The sequence below is a fragment of the Corella eumyota genome, chromosome 4 (assembly GCF_963082875.1).
Source record: "Corella eumyota chromosome 4, kaCorEumy4.1, whole genome shotgun sequence".
Taxonomy (NCBI): Eukaryota; Metazoa; Chordata; class Ascidiacea; order Phlebobranchia; family Corellidae; genus Corella; species Corella eumyota.
In genome coordinates, this window is record NC_137493.1 from 8,113,697 (window position 1) to 8,134,362 (window position 20,666).

Consider the following 20,666-nt stretch of genomic DNA (forward strand, 5'->3'; position numbering starts at 1 on the left):
ATTAAGTTGATTAATAAGTTTTATTTGTGGGCATAATAAAAGTTGGAAATATTCGCGATGAGATTAGATCAAATAATTAGCTGTTTATTTTTCATTTTCGCTTTTGGATATTCTCAAAAACCTGATATTAAATTAGGTAAGTAAAACTAGCAAACTAATAACCTTTATTAAAAGCAAAATATTTTAGCCTAAAACATTATTTAATAACACACAAGAACACAAAGCGTTTATGAAAAATGATTTTGTGGTTGTTACTTATTATTAAAAAAGTTTTTACTTGATTGACATATTGCAATATTTAATAGGGAAAACCCCTTATTTTAACATTCAACCACGTGTTAGAATTACAGCTTAAATTTGTATGTGCAGTCTGTGTGTGCATTATTATTTGGATTAAATTAATACTTTGTATTTTTATGCAGGTGTTCTTTATGACAATATAAACAAAAATGTTGCTGATTTAATTTGTGAAACTATTTATTCTATCGAACTTTCCGACTTTCATTTAAATTGTGTTAAAATTGAACACATCAATGGAGATGACTTATCAAGTAAATAGAAATTTTTAAAATAAAAATTACGTTGTGACTAAAAAAAATGACAAAATTGAATTCATGATCACAATCTAAAATTATTAAAAATTTATACATGATTTTACATTATAACATAAATCACAAAACTAAAAATTAAACATTGTAACAGGGTCACAAAACTAAAAATTAAATGTTTTAAAATAGATTTTACTGTTGTTTTCTTTTTTCTTTGCCAGATTAATTTTTTTTTCTTTGCCAGATTAATTTTAATTTTTAAGTTGTACAATTTAATTAGTGGATGTTTGTAACAAAATGTGGTAACAAAAAAAAACTTTTTATTTTAGTTTTTCTTATGGATAACAAAATCTCAGCAGTTTTATCTGTTGTCAATAAACTTAACTGCTCAAGTGTTCAAAAAGCCAAACAAATATTTCCATTTTTCTCTATACTGAGGTAAAAACAAAAATCTATTTTTGTTTCATTTTTTTATTTTTGGTTTGTTTTTTATGGAAAGAGTGTTAATAGTTTAATTATTTAAAAAAAAAAAAAAAATAGACTTGTTAGGATCATAAATGCTGCCTTTTTTATCAACTACTTCATTAGGGTTTGTGTAAACAACCATATTGCTTTGCTTTATAAATTAACTTAATCTACTTTATGCTTGTTCGATCTTTTGGTAAATAGCTATTGACAGAGGGTGTAACTTTGTGCATTACCTACTATGATAGCTTCAGGTTTTTAGAGTGACTGTTTTATTACAGCAATATTTAACTTGTTTTTGTGTTTAATTAGATCGTTGGATTCCTGTAATCGTAATGAAGATAATGATAATATGATTGATCTTTTTCCTTCTAACTTGGCTTTAGTGTCTGCTATGACGAACTCAGCAGCACAATATGGTTGGAAAGAAGCAATTGTTTTGGAAAAACACAATAAAGGTCTGTATGGATTGTTTAATTTTAATTAATATATTAAATAATATTTTATTAATATTTTTTTAAATGTAAGTTGGTTTTCAGAAGTAAAAAAATCAGTATATTGTCGACTGTAGTAGCACAAATTCTCTTTTTAATCTGTAAGTTTTTAATATGTGATTTAAATATTTGTATTACATTTATAGAGGTCCAGTTTAGTTTTAGTGATTTACAATATTCAAGAGATAATGGAATGGACACACTGGCATTTGAGGCTGACTCTAATGAAGAATCTTTAAGAAATACACTGAAGATTGCCAGAAAAGCAGGAATAAGGTATTTAAATTATAAAAAATTTACTAATTTGTATCTTGTAGTGGTTAAAATACTTGACCTCACTAAAGAGGTTCATGGTAAACTATGCTTTTTTATGCTGTAGCTTCCTTAAGTAAGGCACTGTAGATAAATTCTTGGAAAGCCTTAAACTAATTGACAAAATCAATTACATGCAATGATATTCTAAAGTGCTCCATTCTTTACGACATTGCACAGTGACAACATACGTAACTTGGTGTTAGGGCTGTAAAGTCTGCCTTTTTACATCAAGAATAAAAAAATTATGTATAATATTACAATCAAATGTGAATTTATTTTACTGACTGATTTTTAGTTATGAAATCGATTAAATTAATTTTTTGTTCAGGTCTTATGTTTTGTCATGTTCTGTTGTTGATGTACTAAACATACTAAGAGTTGCTGAAGACATGCAATTGGTGAACCAAAATTTTCATTGGTTTATTCCTAATGTGGTAAAAAAAACTTTTAAGTAAAACTTTAATCTTTATGAATACACGATATTTTATTGTCTTTTTACTGATGTTTAATTTTGACTACTTTTTTCATAAAAAATTGATGATAAATTTTTATTTAGTTTGTTGATCCATCAATTGTTGATGCAGTAGCTGGCACTGGAGTTAAATTAAGTATTGTATCAAGGTAATGTAAATGTTTAATGTGCATGTTATTTTAAATACTTAATAGTGGTTTTTGTAAGAAAACTTTTATTTTTTTAATAAAAATTAAGAAGTTTTTAAATTTTATTTTTTTTAGTCCTCTTATTACACCTTTGGCTACATCCTTACTTAAATCGTATAGCATCACAACTAACTCAACCGAAGAAATAGCCACAAGGTTGTATTATGATGTCATAAAAGCTCTAACCCGATTGGTTGTTCAGCAAATAGAGCAAACCTGTCAAAAACTTTTATCTCAAGGTTATTTGAGTTCAAGGGTATGTTAAATATTTATTTTTACATTGTTGTTTGAAGGTTGTTGAACTTTTTAATATTTTAAACATTTTTAAATAGTGTTTATTTAATGAAAATACTGATTTTTCATATATTTTTAACTAGTTTTACAAGAATATTTTATTATTTATTTTTATTATAAATTTATTTTTAAAAAATAAATTGATTTAATATTGTTCAAATTTGCAAAAAAAATATTTTATTTTTAGAATGTTTGTAGTGTAGATGTATTGGATATTTCACTTTGGAATGAAACTGTTTTAAGTGCTTTACAAGTTGTTACAACCCCTGCTCCAATAACTACAACAACAGAAGATCATCAGTAAATATTTATTTAAACTAAAACAAAATTATAACCTGAAGACTAAATCCTTATCTACTTTTGCCATAATTGATCATTTTTAATTAAACTGTTTTTTAATAGTTTAAATTTATAATGTTTTCGCAATTTAAATTTATAATGTTTTGATTGAATTCTGTTGTAGTCATGACATAAAAAAGCGAGATCAATATTCATCGGTTGTTACTCTTCAAGACAAGGGGAAATCAAAAAGGAAGGTAATATATTCAATGTATAAAGTCATTTTGAATATTAAGAAAAATAGTATTATATATAATATTATTAATATATAATATTTTTTAAAGAAATCACTGATAATGGCGCAAGGGAAATCTCGAAGTAAAAGAAATTCTGAAATTGTGGCTGTAAATATTGGCACAAATTTGAATTATGCCCAAAAAAAGATAGGTATATTATTACAATTTTTTTTTTTAATTGATTGATTTTTTTAGTAATAAACTACTGTACAACTCAAGAAAAATTAAAACTTAAACTTATCATTTAAATTTTGTAAAAAAACATTTAGATTTTTTTATATATTTTAATAATTTGTATAATTTTACTGTAGGTTCTATAAAATCAAGAAAAAGAAGAGCTTTAAATGAAACTGGCTGTGTATTTCCATGGTCGAGTAATTTACTCTCCTCTATCACTGGTAAATATTTAATATACTAGGTTTTTGCCCAAGTAATAACAGTAAATATATCTTTTATTCAGGTAACAATTCAGCCTCTATGCCAACTCCTGAACAAATTGCGAACAGTTTTTCTTACAAAACGACGGTTGATTTATGCAGCAGGAGACATTTTGAATGGGTAAAATGCTTGTATATATATTTTAGATACTTTGTTATTTTTTCTTTATTTCACAGCTTTCAGATAAAAATACAATGAGTTCAGCATTAGTTAATAATTTAGAAGGACTTGGACCCACCTTAACTTATATTATAGAGATTGTTGAAGAAAAGGTAATATTTTATTGTTTGTATATTCATACTTAAGCCGAGTTTGCTAAATTTATCCAACACTTGTTTGTTTTTTATTCAAAATATCAAACTAAAATTTATTGATTTCTTTAAAATTTTAGCCAGTAATTGTCGGTTACCATACCTGGACAACCACAAAACTTAATGTTTCTTACCAACCATTTTCTACCAATGATGTACAATTACCACAACGACCCCTTAAAGTTTGTGCTGTTTGGGTAAGTATATAAATTAGATTTTGACAATTAAAGTTTAACAAAATGGTGATAAGCATTTAAATTAAATATTGCTCTTCTGTTAATCAGTTATTTCTACAACTACAATGTAATCATTTTTATTTTTAAGCACACTCCATGGTTGTCACGGGAAACGAACATGGAAACGGGAGACTACATATTCAAAGGTTAATATTTACAATTTTATTGATTTTCCATTTGTTGAACAAAAGTAAGTTAATGTTATTAAGAATATTTTGAATACACATTTTAGTTATGTGCTTAGTTATCACAAAAAATTATATAGGGTATTTTTTGAGTTTTTAACAAATATTTTCTTTTTAGGTTATTTATTTGACATGATAACAGAACTAAGCAAGTCAATAAACTTTTCATTTGAAATTATTATTAATCCAGAGTTTCCTAAAATACTAGAAACCTCTACAACAGAAATTGAATCCTTGATGTTTAAAATGTTTGAACAAGGATCTGTAAGAATAATTTATTTTTACAATTTTTGTTGTGATTTTAAATTCAATTTAACTAAATATGCTTGGTGTAGTGGTTACCACCCTTGAGTTTACCACATTGTGGGCTGGGTTTTGGATCTTAATGGTTACAAACTTTTGTGTCAGAATGATAATTAGGCAATTATAATTACCCAAACTGGCAAAATACAACTTGAGACTTGGCCAGGTTAAATAATGTTACTCTTTTTTTGGTGTATATTAATCTTTGCTACATTAGAAAAAAATAAACATGAAAAAAACAATGCCTATTGTTTTTAATGATTCCAGTTTTTTAATAAAATGGATGTTTACATGGTTTATCTTTTAATATATTTACAAACTTGTTATTATATCATCCCTTTTTTACTATTTTAATACAGTGCGACCTTTTTCTGCATGCTAAAGGAGTGAGGGGTGGAAGACTTGGGAAATCAGATGTAGTTGAATTATCTCTGGCATACCAGCAACCTTCAATGTTTCTAATTACTAAACGATTGAAGAAAGAAGCCTCAGTTGATATCTGGCAGTTTATGACCCCATTCCACACAGAAAGTTGGATTTTTTTGTGGACATCATTGTTAATGGTAATTTTATTATACGTTTTTTGTTAATTCTTACAGAATTATACATTTTAAATTGCATAAAAAAATTACGTTAAATCAAAATATAAGTAAGGTATTGGCAAGGGCTGAACAGTTTCATATTTGGTCAATATTTGTTTGTAGATATCACTTTTTATGGCTTGGTTGAATAAAGAAAATCCAAACGAATACCAAAAAATTTCACACACGTTTGGTCCAAATTCTTCACCTGCTGATCATCTTGGAATTTTAAATAGTTTGTGGTTTAACTTTGGGTCTTTGGTCCAACAAGGTGTAGATATTATACCAAGGTATGAAACTTTATTTAAAGGTTGGTTCAAAATGTATGTAAGATTACTAATAATGTATTAGGCAATATTTTGTATGAACCAAATTTTTTATTTTACTTCTAAACAACTTAATGTTGTACAATAAGTTGTAGACTCAGTTTAATAAATATTGTAAGACAATTGTTTATATTTGTTCAAATATGAACTTTAATAGTTTTTTTGCAATGCAAATGTTTTTTTGACCACTTTATTTGGACACTTATATTTTTATCAGGTTATTTTCATATACATATTTCTTTTCATGTACTGAACTTATTTACTAAATTTAGATCAAAGGCAGTTAAGACATTAACAGCATCGTGGTGGATATTTGCATTAACAATCATCACTGCTTACACTGCAAACATGACTTTGTTCTTAACACAAGTAAGCTCAATTTTATCTATTTACCTTAAATTACTATAACTTAAAAAACTAACACCTGTTTGTATGTAAATTTTTTACATTGAAAAAAAGGGTAGGGATAAAGTCAAAATATATACTTTTGTTTTTGTTGTCATTTAGGTTTTTTGGTAGTAATTAATGTTTTTATTTAACTTTTTATTTTTTAATCTACCATTTCTTTAAAGAACAACAATGGTTTGATTGAGACCTTGGAGGAGCTTGCAAACCAAAAGGAATTTGGATATGGAATAATGTATGACAATCCAATGCTTAATCTTTTCTTACCAGATGCTAAAGAAAGACCTTACACGTAAGAACCTCTAACTCACTTTATAGAAAATCCATTTTTCTAGTTTATGTTATAGAAAATATTGTTCAAGTCTGTCGTTTTTTTTGTAATGTATAACTTTTTTTTAGAACTTTGTATAATTACTTTAAAAAGTCATGGAATGATACAGTATTCTATTCTCACTCTGATGCGTTTGATAGATTATCTATGGGGAATTTTTATTTGCTTGCTTCGTTTGAAACAGCTGTAGAAGCTTTATATGGTTCATGTAGATTTGATAAGGTGAAAGTTAAAACTAAACTTACAAGTTTAATAAAAAAAAACAATGTTGCATTTTTGCTGCATTTTTAAATTATTTAAGTATTAACATAAGGCTTAACATTTTTTAACAGGTTTAATTTTAATATTTGTGTGTGTGTTATTTTTATACTTATTTCGTTTGGTATAAAAGGTTGGGGCAGGCTTTTACAAATATCAATTTTCTCTTCCATTTCCAAGTGGCTCTCTACTGCTTCCGGTGTTTAATGATCATATTGCTAGGTTGCGAGATGTTGGAGTACTTACCTCGCTCGAAAATAAATGGTATTTGTTTAAACTATAAAAAAAATATAAATTAGGTAAAAAAAATGCAACTATTAATAAAGTGCATCTAGTAAAGAATTTTAGAATATGCAATGTTATAAAGAAAGCATTAAGGATTACCTATAGATCTTTTCTATATAAAATATAGGTTTTCTTTGGAGGATAATTGTGAAACACGGGAAAGTAAAATAGATGATCAACTTGATCTCAAATCTTTTATTGGGATGTATGTTTTTCTTATTCTTGGTTGCTTTATCGGTGGAGTTATTTGTGCTCTTGGTAAACATTACAATAAAAAAAAAATTTTCTAATTTAAATTGGCAAAAGTTGTTTTTAACTTTGTTTTTGTTTGGTAATTTTTTTAAGTAAGCTTTTTGATTGATGCTGTCTAGTTAAAGTATTGGTTTTTGTTTTTATTTCACAATTGCAATTTGTAAATATATAATTTTTTAATAACAACAGAAACTGGTTGTGTTAGTTGGGGTGGTTTAGGAGGCATATTTGGAAAAGCTCATCATTACGAATTTCAGGTAAACATATTTTAAAAACTAAATTGCTAAAAACTTTTAAGGGATTTAATACAGAAGTCAATCTTTACCTTAAAAAAATTATTAAAAAAACATATGTATTTTTGTTTTAAGTTTAACAGTAAATGATTTTCATAGTGTTTTGTATTTAAGCTTCTTAATTAATTTACAAAATAAATACATTTAACAGATAAATTAACTTTATTTTGCAAAAATATATTGCATTTAGATTTTTTTAAATCATTTTTTTTATATACAGGAGAATAACAGAGAACAACAGAAGGAAGTTGATCAGCTGGAGGAAGAGTTTACAGGTTGGAAAGGTGGATGGGGTGTGTGGAGGTTTAAGGAGTGGAGCAAGGGAGATCCGAATGAACATCCTGATCTTCCAGGTAATAAAAAATATTTTTTCTTTTTTGTTGGCCAACTTTTTGTTGATCAACTTAATGTTGTTGTTCAACTTTTTGTTAAACTTTTATTTCTTTTTAACTCTTTTGTGGATCAACTTTTTGCTGTTGTTTTAAATATTCTATTTATTAAATTTATTTCTTTGTGATGTTGAAAATTTTTTTGCAGAAATAACAAAAGATTGCTGTGAAATGTGTGGAAAAACCAAAGTTGGCAGTCAAGTACAAAAAGTCAAAATGTAAATATTTGAAAATGTTCTTTAAATTAATTTTTTGTTTTTATTTAACAAATATGTTAATAACAAATTCAATTTTATAAAATTTATTAACTTATTTTGCAGGCTTCCAAAAAAACTTGTATATCCTAAGGAAAAAAGTGGCGACACTATAAATTTAATTGATACAGACAGTGGTCGCTCTAGTGCAGTTAGTGATCAATTAAATTATAACAAAGGCAAGTTATCTAGTTATCTAAAATTTATCTTATTAAAACTTGTTTTACAGAATATAGATATGATTTGTCACATACTTCTTCTAGGTTTTATTTAAAAATAAAAGCCTGGGTGTATTTAAATAAAAATAGTCAAAGTAATGATGAATTGTTACGTTATGGTATATATTTGTGTAATAAAAAATAAACATCAAATTTTATTTTTATATTTAGAATCAATTTCATCAAATATCCAAGTAATCTCAGTTAAGCCTCTAACTCAGGAATTACCCCCAGTTAACGTTCAAAAACCTCTCCCTGGGTTACAACCTAAGCCCCAAACCATCCCAGTTATCCCCCAAGAACCCCCTGAAGTGCAACCTTCAAAACCTGTTATCCAGTCATATCAGGAAAATCCAAAAAAGTTGCAGAAGAGAATTGTTAAAATCAATTATCGTTCACCTTCTATTTTATCAATTGGGGTATTGTTTATTTATAATTAAACCAAATTTTTTTTAAATACTTTCATACTATATATATTTATCTTCGATGTGGGAGGGTCAACTGCTCGACCTAAACATAGAACAACATTAGTTCACCAACTTAGTCTCAAGTTCTTTGGCAGTTTGGTATATTATTATAGATTATAATTGCTCGATAATTAAACTGCCGATAAGTATTGGCTCAGCATGAGTTTATATCGTTTATAGCGGCTTACTCAAGGACGCTACAGCATGAGAGCAGTGGAGATTGAACCCACAATCCCATGTGGTGTAGCAAGTGTTTTAACACTACCCCACGCTGCCGGTACTATTGTCTAAGTAAAGAAGCTGAAAGTGCTTTTTGTATATATATCTTTATTCTCGATGTGGAAAAGTCGAATGCGCGACTTAAACATAGAGTAACATAAGTTACTCCGACCCAGTCTCGAGTTGCCTGTGGCAGCTTGGGATATTATAGAGACTATAATTGCTCGGTAATTATGCTGCTGATTAAGTGCTGGCTCAGCAGGAGTTTATACCGTTTATAGCGCCTTACTCAAGGGCGCTACAGCATGAGATCAGGGGGGATTGAACCCACGACCTCATGTGTGGTGTAGCAAGTGTTCTTACTACTACACCACGCTGCCGTTTTTTTTTGCTTTATATAAAATAACCTAACCTGATTTTTTATTGATAATAATGTACATAAAGATTATGTTATTTTTAATATTTTACATCGCCTACCTTTTAATTCTTTACGAATAGTTCATTTTTTTCTGATATTTAATTTAGTCACATTCTTCACTGGCAAGTACCGCGATTACGTGGTCAACTTCTGATTTGTCAACTCAGCCGTCGTCAAATTATGACGTCACATCGGTAAGCGAAATGACCTCGCCACCGCCACCATGTGGATATGAAGATGATGACGACGACGATTGGACAGACGAGGACTAAAATCGTTTCTTGCATGCGTAGTTTTGTTGTGGTTTAGCCAGAAGCAAGTTTTTTTGCAAGTAGGTAGCTATTTTTGTTTATTTTTGGTTGTTTTAATTATATTTGTGTTTTTTTGTGTGTGTAAATATAGATGGTAGATAGTAGCCGATCGTTGTGTGTCGCTACAGAGATGACGTTTTTCTAACTGTAGGCATCTAGCATTGGTTGTCTTGCGATTTACACAGTCGAACACTTTATATAATTTTTATGTACGTTAATTACATAAAAACTCAAATGTCGATACATTAGTTTACAACTTAGATAATGTTAATACAAGCAGTGATGTAAATTAACTTGTATATCAATTTATCGGACTCCTACACCTGTATTTAGTCTACTCCAAACTGTGTTGACAGTTATACTAACAAGTGATGTGTGTAAGCATTCAAACACTTCAATTTGTCGTTTTAAAGGATTTATAAGACACTATATAATGACTTTAAATGCCCATAAGCCGTGTTTTAAACTAAGCTATACTAGCTAACTTTGCAAACGGACCTAAAATCGGTATAAATGGTAGGAGGGACGCTGCTTTCGTGCAATAAGAGTATATTTCCGGAAATAAGGGTGAGCCTGGGTCACTTATAGCTGTTGTAGACCATATCTAGTTCATGTCGGTCGTCACAGGTCGTTGGGCAAATAAATAATCAGATTTCGAATGAATTAGAGCATGTTAGTAGACTGTTTTGAGCTTTTGTGGGCGTGTTGTTGTTAATTTTTGTCACAAAAACAAAAATGTCTAATTTGAGCTGTAATTTTCATAACTGTATTTAGTTTTTAATATTCAAAACAACTTGGTATTTAAAAAAACTTGTTTTCATCTTTGGTTTTCATCAAAAATTTCAATATAAAATTTCCAGAACCAATTTCTCTAGCTTTACATTTTTTTGGCATTATCGCCTTAAGCCTATAATTTTATTTAAGCAATCCTGAGGTTCTTACGTCATTATGTTATTTGAAAAAGTTTGTTTTGTATAATAAGATATGTGTATGTTACAATTTCGATTCCGTTATAAATAGCATTTAAAATGAATTTTGTTATGAGAAATAGTTTCTATATCGTGTATTTGGTGTATTGCTGGTAACACGTGACAGGTAGGCCCTAATTTATTGAGACAATTTAGCTAAGTTGTTTTTTAGATGTCTTAGATATAATTTCTGTTTTGTGAAATTAGATATTTTTGCTCTGTAAATGAATATTATAAAAAAAAATTAATTAAGATACGGTTAAGTTAAGTTTAAATAACCCATAGCGCTTCCAATAAGCGGATAAATTGGGGCAAGTGTAGGGAGCACTTGAGTGTCCACTTTTGTTTGATGTTTTTGACCTTACGATCGCTGTTACTTTTTGCTTGTCTTATACCGTCTTAAGGACGTCTAAATGTCGTTAAGTTTAAGTGAGCAAAGGACTTGTTAGCCCTCTTAAAGACTGTTACATTAAAGCTATTTGTAGAACGTTTATAATGGTTAGATGATAATTAGGGCACCGGTTGCTAACTTAGGATCAAAACACGTCATATATTTGGCATTTAAATATGATTTTTTTTTAATCAATACATAATTGAATACACGCTTTTGAAATTTATTGTCTTGATCTATTTGAGGGGTTGGCCTTAATTACCGCATTGAAAGTTGTTTGGTCACGTGCTGGCTGCGCGGAATGACTGATTTTCTGTCTTTTTAAACTTACACGCTCGCTTCATCTCAAATACGTGGCGGAAATAAGGGGGATGCGGTCTTAAGTTTTCTGGGCTTTAAACTGGAGTTAAAAACGGACAACGAATTTGTTTTGGTTTGTCAGCTATCTCAAACAAGATCAGTTGCACGTAAATGGGCTAATTATCAGTATTAATCGTATACCGAACAGACTTTAACTGTTTTTGTGGGTGGCCTAATTCTTAGTATTAATACTTTATGTTTGATATCGCGATTTAAGTATTAGGATTTAAATAATTTTAATTTTGACGCTAGGAAATTTTTGACTTTTTTTTAGTAGTATTTTAAAAATTAAATTAAACTTGGTGTCGAAAATTAATGAGAAAAGTGTTGGTTGTTACTATGGGTTTATTAATAAATTGGTTTAATTTAAGTTGCCTGTAAATAAACTTCTTTGTCTGTTGATTAATAAGCGTTTAGTTATGTAAAATTAATGCCTTGTCATTTTTGAAGCAATACTCAGTAAGGGTTTGTGACTATTTTTGTTTAAATTACACACATTTCTTGAACTAGGGGGTTTTAAAATTTTTAGCCCAACTTTATATTACAATTTTTGAAATGCTTGTTTTATTTTTTACAATTATTTGGGGCTTGTTTTTTTTACGTTTCGCAAAAACGCATTCACTGTAACGGAAGGGGGCTGTGGGTAAATGTAATATTAAAATGATTTAACTTGTTTACTTTTAATTATACATGCCGGGTAAATTGTTGAAGCCAATGCGGTTGCGATAATTCTTTATTGAGCATCCCCATATCAAAACTTTAATATAAAAACGGAATCAATAATCAATTTGAATTCAGCAACAACTAAAGTGGGTTTTTCAATAATTAATATGTACAGCCTTTGAACTACTGCAGGTGTAAAAGTTATTTGGTGGCCACCATTTCTAATTAAAGCTAGGCTCCAAACAGTCTGCTGTTAGTGTGAATTTGGGCACGCGACGACACCCAGTGATTAACCCCCTAATTCAATGATATGACCCCCTTGTTCGACCCCGGTTTTAATTTCTATAGATTGACTTTAACACAATAGAATGTCGGTATGTAACAACGTAACCACAAAACCCTAATCGCTTCCGCGGTGGTAACTAAAAAACCTTAAAAAAATGTGTGTTAATTACCACATAAAAAAATTGGTGTATTTTGAAAGTTTGTTTTGGTATATTTGTTTGTTTAATTTACTTTTGTAACTAACACTAGAAATTTCAATGTTGAAAAGTAAGCCATGGTTATTTTTACCATAAATTTCACTTGGTAAAAAACAACTAAAAAAATATTAAATTAGGTATTTTTTATTGAGTACAAATTAAAATCAGGTTTGTGTAAAATTAATTAACTTGTTTGACTTACATTTCTACCAGTAAAAAGCCTGAATTAAGGTAGTTCATTATGCAACGCTAATAGGTAAGGTCAAATGACCCAGACTGTCGCCAATATTTTGCTTTAAATGTGTACACCCTTGAAACCTATTGTCGAAACAAAGTAGTTTGACACGTTTAGCATAATTGAATTTATTTGGTTCCTTTGTTGTATTCGAGTTATATTAGCCTAATGTGCTAAATGCACCAGTCAGTAAGGCGCAGTGAAAGAAACGTATATTACACAGACAAAAGAGCAGATGACATTTTATATTTTAAAATCGCTGACCCAATTGTGCAAAAATGACTAAAACAACTTTTCTCACCTGCAAATTGTAAAACAGTCTGTAAACTAAACTTTTTGTGTTTATAAAAAAATCTGCAAAATTAAATCTTATGCAAGCTTTAGATTTAATTCTATTACCAGACTCGTTGTTTATTTGATCAGTGTTGGTTGGATTACAAAAGCAAATATTTTTTGTTTTATTATTTGGTTTCACTGACCTTCACATGGTTTGGTCATAACGCTTGTAGCACATTAAAAAAATATTGTGTATGTAATCATAATACTGATTATTACAGTGATTTAAAAATCATAATCAACTTTATAGTAAAATTAGAAAAAGAACAAACGGTCATTAACTAGTATATTACTTTAGGTAACATTTTAAATCAAGCAGTAAAAACTATAAAAAAGGGTAAAATAAATAGACATAATTCTTTTATCGCCAATTAAAAAAGGATTATGTTGGTTTAGTAAAAAACGAATAACTGTCTCCATGTTACATCTAAAATGTTGTTAGTGGTTGGTTAGTCTAATTAAAGAATGTTAAAACATGTTATGTAGGTATCTGCAGTACTAGGTTAGTTCAGTTGTGTATTACATGAATAAAACAGCTAAGTTAAATTGTAAATTAAAAAACAAGTGTATTTGTAAGCATGGTTGCAATTCCAATTTTTTCGACATAAAACGGTCTTTGTAAAAGGTGGCGTAAAAGGTGGCCCAAAAGCGTTACCTAAAAATTTCACTAAGGCAAAAAAGTAAATACAATTTGTTTTTGTAGCACAAGTAATAAACTATTACAGACCATGCAATGCAACTAAATGTATGGTAAAACTTATGTATGGTAAAAATTTATATTATCTAATAAATGTTATTAAAGTAACTAACATATTGCATATTTCTTTCGGTTTAATAATGTCGCCAGAGGGTGGTAAGGAGAGAGCATTAGAATTGTTAAGCTGGCGTGAGAAAAACGACAATAATTTTCCCCTTTATATTTTCGGCGAGTAACTACTTTTCTCTCTTACATAATTTTCGCCTACAGGCTATTGCGAAATCTTCTAGTCTGCTTGCGAAATCCAATAGTACCTAGCCTTTCTGCTACTTTACTAAGTTAATTCCATTTAATTATTGATGCACATAATTCTGTAAAGAAATTTTGCGACCCAAAGTTTTAAGTTATTTTTGTTCGTTCCTGAACGTCGTTGCCTTTGGAATATGCGAGGCAATTAGCGAATATTTGGCGGGAAAAGGCCTCTACAACACAACATAAAGAGAGAGAAAGCGTGCGCAGGAATGTTAGGAGCAATGTCGTCTCTCGCGCGAAAAAGAACAGCTGATTATGTTAGATGTTCTATTACATGTTGAACTACCAACATTCATAGTTGCAAGGTTTGTAAGGTTAAGTTGAAAGAATAGTATTAATTGTATATTAGCTGTGAACTTAATTTACTGCCTGTAGAGCGTACTAGTAGCATCAGTCTTAAGTTTTAGTGCAAACAAAAGAAAGCACATACATAAGCTTAGCAATAAAATATTTTGATAATATGCAACTTGTTTTTTCTGTGTTTACGGCCCAATAGTTGGCTACGTCAAAAGTAGGGTCGCATTTTATTGATTTTGGGCGATGGCTGTAGCGTTCGGCTAGTTTCCTTTGAAAATAAATATATAACTAGACAGGCTGCTATGACTTCCGAATAAAAATAGTAAAGTTAAAAATATTCTGTTTTGTAAGTTTAAAATTAGCTTGGAAAAAACATGTTATTATTGTTTTTGCTTCATCAATAAGCCGAACAGAGGAATTTAAATGCAGTTAAATAAACAAGGTTTGTATACAAGATTTGTAGCGCTCTACTTATTTGTCGCTGCCTTTCGAATTTTGCCTACTTTCCTAAGTATTAAGAGGGTCATGAAAAAAGAAGGGTATTTAGTTAATGATGATCACCTTTTGTATTCATTAAAAAAATGCCGGCCTTTTTCTACTTCATTCGCGTAACTGATCCCGGCTTTAGTTTATATTTAAGTAGCCTGCAACGTAAGCTAGCTTATATAATGTATACGTTCGTCTGCTTAAACTAGTTAAGCGCTATACCGTGTACACCACTTTTGTTGCGGTGTCCGGCGGGAACTTAACAGTCTTAGACCTGCAGATAATATATTTTTAAACGCAGTGTACGAGTAAAAATCAAAGTTTTAGTACAGGATTATTAAACACTGTCCATAATTTTGCCTGACATAAATGTAGAATATCTTTGGAAATGGTAAAGATTTGTATCTTGTTTTTAAAGGTCAGTAGGTTGTGTATCAGTGTGTTATTAAGAACGGTTCTATGGGCCCCTTAAGCGAAGATAGCGATCTGGTGATGTCTGCCTTTCACGAATGCCGGCCTTGCTTTTACAATGAAGACGATGGTAATGACTGCAACTTTATCGTGGGAGCTTGTGTAAGCGAGGAGGTTTGGAAGAAGTTCGAGTTGATCCCTACTCCTCCCCGATCTCCGGAGCACCACGGAGCTGCTCACGAATCTGAAAACATGGACAATGATCAAATTTTGAACAATAGTTATGATCTTTTAACGCAAGTCAGCGGGAATTTAGAAGATATTCATAGCTCGGTAGAAAACAAAAAATCGTGGCGCTGGTACTCGGAATTAAAAGAAACATTTTCAAATAATACCAAGGAAAACTGCTCAAAAAATTCGGACGAGAATATGATCAAGAAAGATTGCATGTGGAATGGTGCAGGCCACAAACCTCATTCCGAAGTGACAAGGGCGAGTCGATGCCTCACTTCGCCGACGATGCCGATCGAAAATCCCGCCAACGGTTGTGTCGATCCCCGATCTGTTTTTTCGAAACTGGACAAGAATAAAAAGGTCTCATTCAACCAAAGCTTTACCCCAATTAACAAATATTTAGACGGAGCAGACAGCCCAAGTGATTCAGGTAATTAGTTATTTATTTTTTTAATATTTTAAAAAATTATTATTTTTTTTTTTTTAATTTTAAATACTTTTGTGACGCGGGTTTTTTAAAAAATTATTACAAAGTTAAAATTATTTGTTTTGCGCAACCCTGTCACGTTTGTTGTCTGTAAATTTACTATTCTCATTAGTTAATTGCCACATCCAGTTAGCGAAATTAACGGTTGTTATAAAATTTTACGTAAACCAGGCTTGTAATTTGTTGCAATGTACTAATTTCTAGTAATAAAATTTATTGGGTGGTGTTGTTAAGAAGAGAGGCCTAGACTCGGTCGAACGATCTTTGTTTATTTTTGGTCGCCGTCGAACGACTGGTCATACGGGTTCGACGCTTTAATTTGACCAAATCGGAAGAAAAACATTAGCGAGAGAAAATTGCACCGTCTCGTCCCTTTAGGCTTGGTTAAAGTAAGATTATTCGCAACCTTTAACCTCGGGTTCGTCATTTAAATTCGATGTGAAAAGATACGAAAATAGGCGTATGAATGCTAGATATTATTTACGTTAAGCCCACTGGAAATTGAAATAAAAGTTACGTCGTTTTGGTGTAGGGTGTTAAAAATTGTCATGCCTGTCAATCAGTATGTTTTTATTGTTCTTAGTTTAAATGGTTGAATTTGTAGGCGATTTGAATTATGTCTGTATAACATTCACTTGTCATCGTTATGTGTTAAGTCTTTTCACTCATAAGCGCCATATAGATCAGACGATGGTGGTTTATACTGCGTGAAATCGTAATTGAAATCGTTGACAGACGCTTTCCGCCCGCCCAAGTCTCGCAAAGCCAGTACAGCAGCTATGGTATGTGTAAATGCTCGTTTCTCAGAACCTATACTTTGCAAAAATAATTTATTATAAGCATTGTTTATTTTCACGTATTTGCAAAATGAAAATAAGTCTTTAATGTATAGTGAAAAATTCCACTTAAAACTGGATTAACAAAATCGTTCTATACGCGGTAAACATGATGTGTCATCTTTACTTTAACTAACCGAGTATCCAGTATCTTAAGTAAATTTGTGTAGTGAGTTTTAAAAGGCCAGCACACTAGCCTGACTGTCGTCGACAGCGGAACTAAATCAAGTGAACCCGTTTCTTATCGGGTCCCGATAGCGCTAAAGGCTGATTATTTGAGCCCCGAGTTACCGCCAAATTTCCCGCTGATGCCGACAAATCGCTCCGATGACGGACTTAGTCAGGAATGTGTAAAATTTAAAAATAATTTGCTTGAAAGTTATCTTATCAGCTCTTGATCTTGCTAATGTACCAACTTCACATTAAATTAAAGGAAACTTAATCAGGCGTTAACGAGGCGAGAGGCCATTGCTAAACCGCGGTGCATTTTTTTCTTCTGTTGGTTAAACTTGTTTTGGCGCACTTTTTGATTGTTACAATTATATAAAAGTATACTTTGGTTTGAATTGTGTTTTTTTTTTTTTATTTGACTTGTTACCTCTTATACGGCCTACGCTTTTACCGCACATATGTCACCGCAGTATGCTTTTTAGATCACATTCTTTGCGCGTCTGTTATAGGAAAAGCCCCTTCAATCGGCGTTGTATACACCGAATTCTTCACACGAAATTTAGCATAACGTCACCACTTATTTCGAGAGATCTCCAGATCGCTGAACTGGCTTTGTAAATACAGTTTTCCGGCTTGTTTTTTTATTATCCAACGCGCAATTCTCACAACTTAAACCGTATTGAGATTATGCTGTAGAATGTTCATAAATGTATATCGCAACCGCCGCAAAACCGCCGTGATTTTAGTCGTTTGGAATGCTCGCAATTATAATTTAAAAGCATAAATTCCATCCGTGTTTTGTGGCTTGAAAGCCTTTCGGTAAACGTGTATTTATGCGATTTCAGCTCTTCACTTTTACTTTTTAAACAACTTCATGGGCTACGGAATTTCAGCAAGGTTAATCGATCGTTAGGATAGGGAAAAGCAACGTCAAAGTTATTATTACTGGCTTAGGCGCTAACCCCCGTCGGTTGGCTTTACTCGTCGCTATTTCTTCGCCAATTACTGCATCAACGATTGATGTTATTGTAGCAAGCCTTACGCGCTCATTTGGAAAGGCTTTAACTCTGCCCACCCGTGTTCTCTCACGCCGGCTCCAGCCATGAGTTTGCATGAGTTGATGAACTTGGTCCCGAATAATTGCGCTTTAAATGTTGCGTAACCGGTAATTTACGATTGTAATTGCTCGAATTACTGATTCAAGGAAAATTATATATTGGCGGATTTAAAATGTGTAGCGGAGCGTAATACACTGTCTATCATGTTAAACTTAAAGTTTTATATTTAATCTTTAAAATACACGTTGTTACACATTATTCATATATACAATCAAAAAAACGTAAACTTGTCCAATTTTAAGCTTTTTTCAAATGAAGTTTTAGGTTTTATAAATTCTACAGAATACGGAATGCTGGGAGACGCGTGCCCGTGCATTTAAGTAACTTTACCGAAACATGAATTCTTCTATAAAGTCGGTTTCTTTAGAACCTTAGGTCTTCATCCATTATTCATAGAATTTGTCGTGCGTTTGATCCGCGGTGCCGCCAACTTGGTGACGTAATTTTTTAACGCTTTTTTTATTGTAAAACGGTGTCGGCGTTTAGGTTTTAAAATATCGTGTTTAGAAAAAAATTTAAGCTATTTTATTGTGTATTGATAACATGGGCGTATTCGGTTATAAACGACATTTTAACGTTATGATTTTCTTAGTAAACGTGATACTTGATTTGTGTATTAAGCTAATTGCACGATAGCAAGGTTTCAATACCGCCTATGCTGCTCCAAAAGTGACAATGACCACTTTAGGTTACATGGCCAGACCTGACAATTAACGTCCAGTACTATATTCGCTCCAGTCAGCAAATTCGTACTTGGTTTATTAGCGAGTTATGGAAAATATACTTGACTTTTACGACTTTAATATTTATTTCCGTCTCGCTTTTACCGCATTTAGCCTACTTGAAACACTTGGCGTAATCTCTACTCGATGAATATTTGTGGAATTAAATTTCGATGTGAAGATTTAATTTCTGTCGCCATCCCTTCTTATTATATCTTTATATCGATTTAACGTAATTGCTGGTTGCCCGCGAAGCAACGTTTTATTATGATATCATTTAAAGACCTCTCGCTTCTTTGATGACGCATCCTTTTGACAGGAATCTTTACTATTATTATCATTAACTCGTGGGAGGTAAATGGTGCGATAAAATGCTTTTAAAATACACAAGTAAATAAATGTTGGTAAAAATAGACCCCCGATATTATTATGTAAAACGCACGTGTTTTTGTTCCATTGTACACGCGAATAGTACTGCATTAGCACGAATTTTTTTCATGCTTGTTTGAACTAGGGGCGTTAAAGGTTCCGTTTGAGATAAGAGGTCATCTATTCTCCTCACACATGACCGAAGTCGTTCGTCAACAAATTTGCTTTCGAGCGACCGCGAATGCTCGCTGGATCAATTCCTGCCAAACGCATTGCTCTGCATACCTCTTAAATCAGCGAGGATCCATGGCCTTGTCGTGTCGATTGAAAGTAAATGCGGTATCGGAAGTAAAGGTGCGATGCCGGTTGTTTATTTTTGGGTTCAAAATTGGGTCGTTCTGCTTGCTCGTGATGGGACTTCCGATTCGCTCCAACTCGCGTCTAAGCTCACCCTCTATTGACACATAATGGGGCTGACGAGGCCCCATTCGTGCCCGAAAGTGTCCGTGCAGGCTTGTAAACATTCGATCACTTTCCATCCACCTCTATCATCGTTACCTCAACCGCCTATTCTTTCCTAATCGCTCCATTGTAAACGGGTCACGGTGCTTGCATGCATACAGACGTAATTGAAATAACAACGTTTACATTTGGCAATCATCACCTGTACAATGACGGGCCCCGGAAGGTTTTTAGCCGGGTCATAATGCGTTTTGGTTTTGCCCCTTTATCCCACTTTCTCTTTACCCCCACACAATAGACCCCATGTTAGAGCAATGCTTTGTCGCAAAAACCTTGACGCCAAAGTCTGCAAAAATATCCCGAACTGATTCTTTTCAAAGCCTACCACCGTCCAAATATTTGGTACCAGTCGGTCTGCTCGCCTTGAAAGCCAGGCTCTATAAATAAACCTTATCGGCGGTTTTGGTTTTCAATGCAAATTTCTTGACAAAATGCTCGATTAGAATTTTGTTTCAAAGTGTTTGATCAAAACCTTATCATGCAACACTCATGGACTCAAGTATTGAGTGCAACAAAACAGCACAGTGTAACCCCCGGGTTTGTTTGAATAAAGGGCTCTTACATAACAAGTAGTATACACGACAGATATATATTGGGTTGTGGTGCGCATATTTCACGAATGAGTTAAGTTTGTTGGTCGGATGACGTTTTGCATTACCGGAACACTTAAGATTTCTGCATTGCGCCGACGATAACCGTCCGGTCGAATTCATTCATAAAAAACACACGCTTGCAAAC

General features: G+C 31.7%; 2 protein-coding genes across 3 annotated transcripts in view; both read left to right on the forward strand.

Moving 5' to 3' along the window:
• Positions 1 to 10,697, forward strand: LOC145750092 (uncharacterized). The gene is made up of 30 exons (XM_082566034.1): positions 1 to 136; positions 423 to 551; positions 878 to 986; positions 1,326 to 1,471; positions 1,654 to 1,783; positions 2,151 to 2,256; positions 2,379 to 2,443; positions 2,558 to 2,738; positions 2,964 to 3,076; positions 3,240 to 3,312; positions 3,400 to 3,502; positions 3,663 to 3,749; positions 3,812 to 3,909; positions 3,966 to 4,061; positions 4,181 to 4,297; positions 4,425 to 4,482; positions 4,640 to 4,785; positions 5,184 to 5,387; positions 5,529 to 5,695; positions 6,004 to 6,100; positions 6,304 to 6,428; positions 6,536 to 6,689; positions 6,859 to 6,989; positions 7,138 to 7,268; positions 7,452 to 7,519; positions 7,776 to 7,908; positions 8,093 to 8,162; positions 8,265 to 8,377; positions 8,588 to 8,835; positions 9,628 to 10,697. The coding sequence occupies exons 1-30, from the start codon at positions 58 to 60 to the stop codon at positions 9,790 to 9,792; spliced, it is 3,642 nt and encodes a 1,213-aa protein (XP_082422160.1). The 5' UTR covers positions 1 to 57; the 3' UTR covers positions 9,793 to 10,697.
• The window catches only part of LOC145750094 (uncharacterized), an 18,947-nt gene continuing 8,018 nt past the window's right edge, over positions 9,738 to 20,666 (forward strand). For both annotated transcript variants that reach the window (XM_082566035.1, XM_082566036.1), the window contains exons 1-2: positions 9,738 to 9,851; positions 15,477 to 16,133. In XM_082566035.1, the coding sequence (XP_082422161.1) occupies positions 15,518 to 16,133 (616 nt within the window). In that variant the 5' untranslated portion in view covers positions 9,738 to 9,851; positions 15,477 to 15,517. The remainder of the gene's footprint in view (positions 9,852 to 15,476; positions 16,134 to 20,666) is intronic.

Bases quoted from the DNA above. Each gene is read 5' to 3' on its own strand.
- LOC145750092 (XM_082566034.1), top strand. From the start codon at position 58: ATGAGATTAGATCAAATAATTAGCTGTTTATTTTTCATTTTCGCTTTT. The intron at 3,077-3,239 runs GTAAATATTTAT...ATTCTGTTGTAG, and splicing joins ACAACAACAGAAGATCATCA to TCATGACATAAAAAAGCGAG. The intron at 7,269-7,451 runs GTAAACATTACA...TAATAACAACAG, and splicing joins TGGAGTTATTTGTGCTCTTG to AAACTGGTTGTGTTAGTTGG.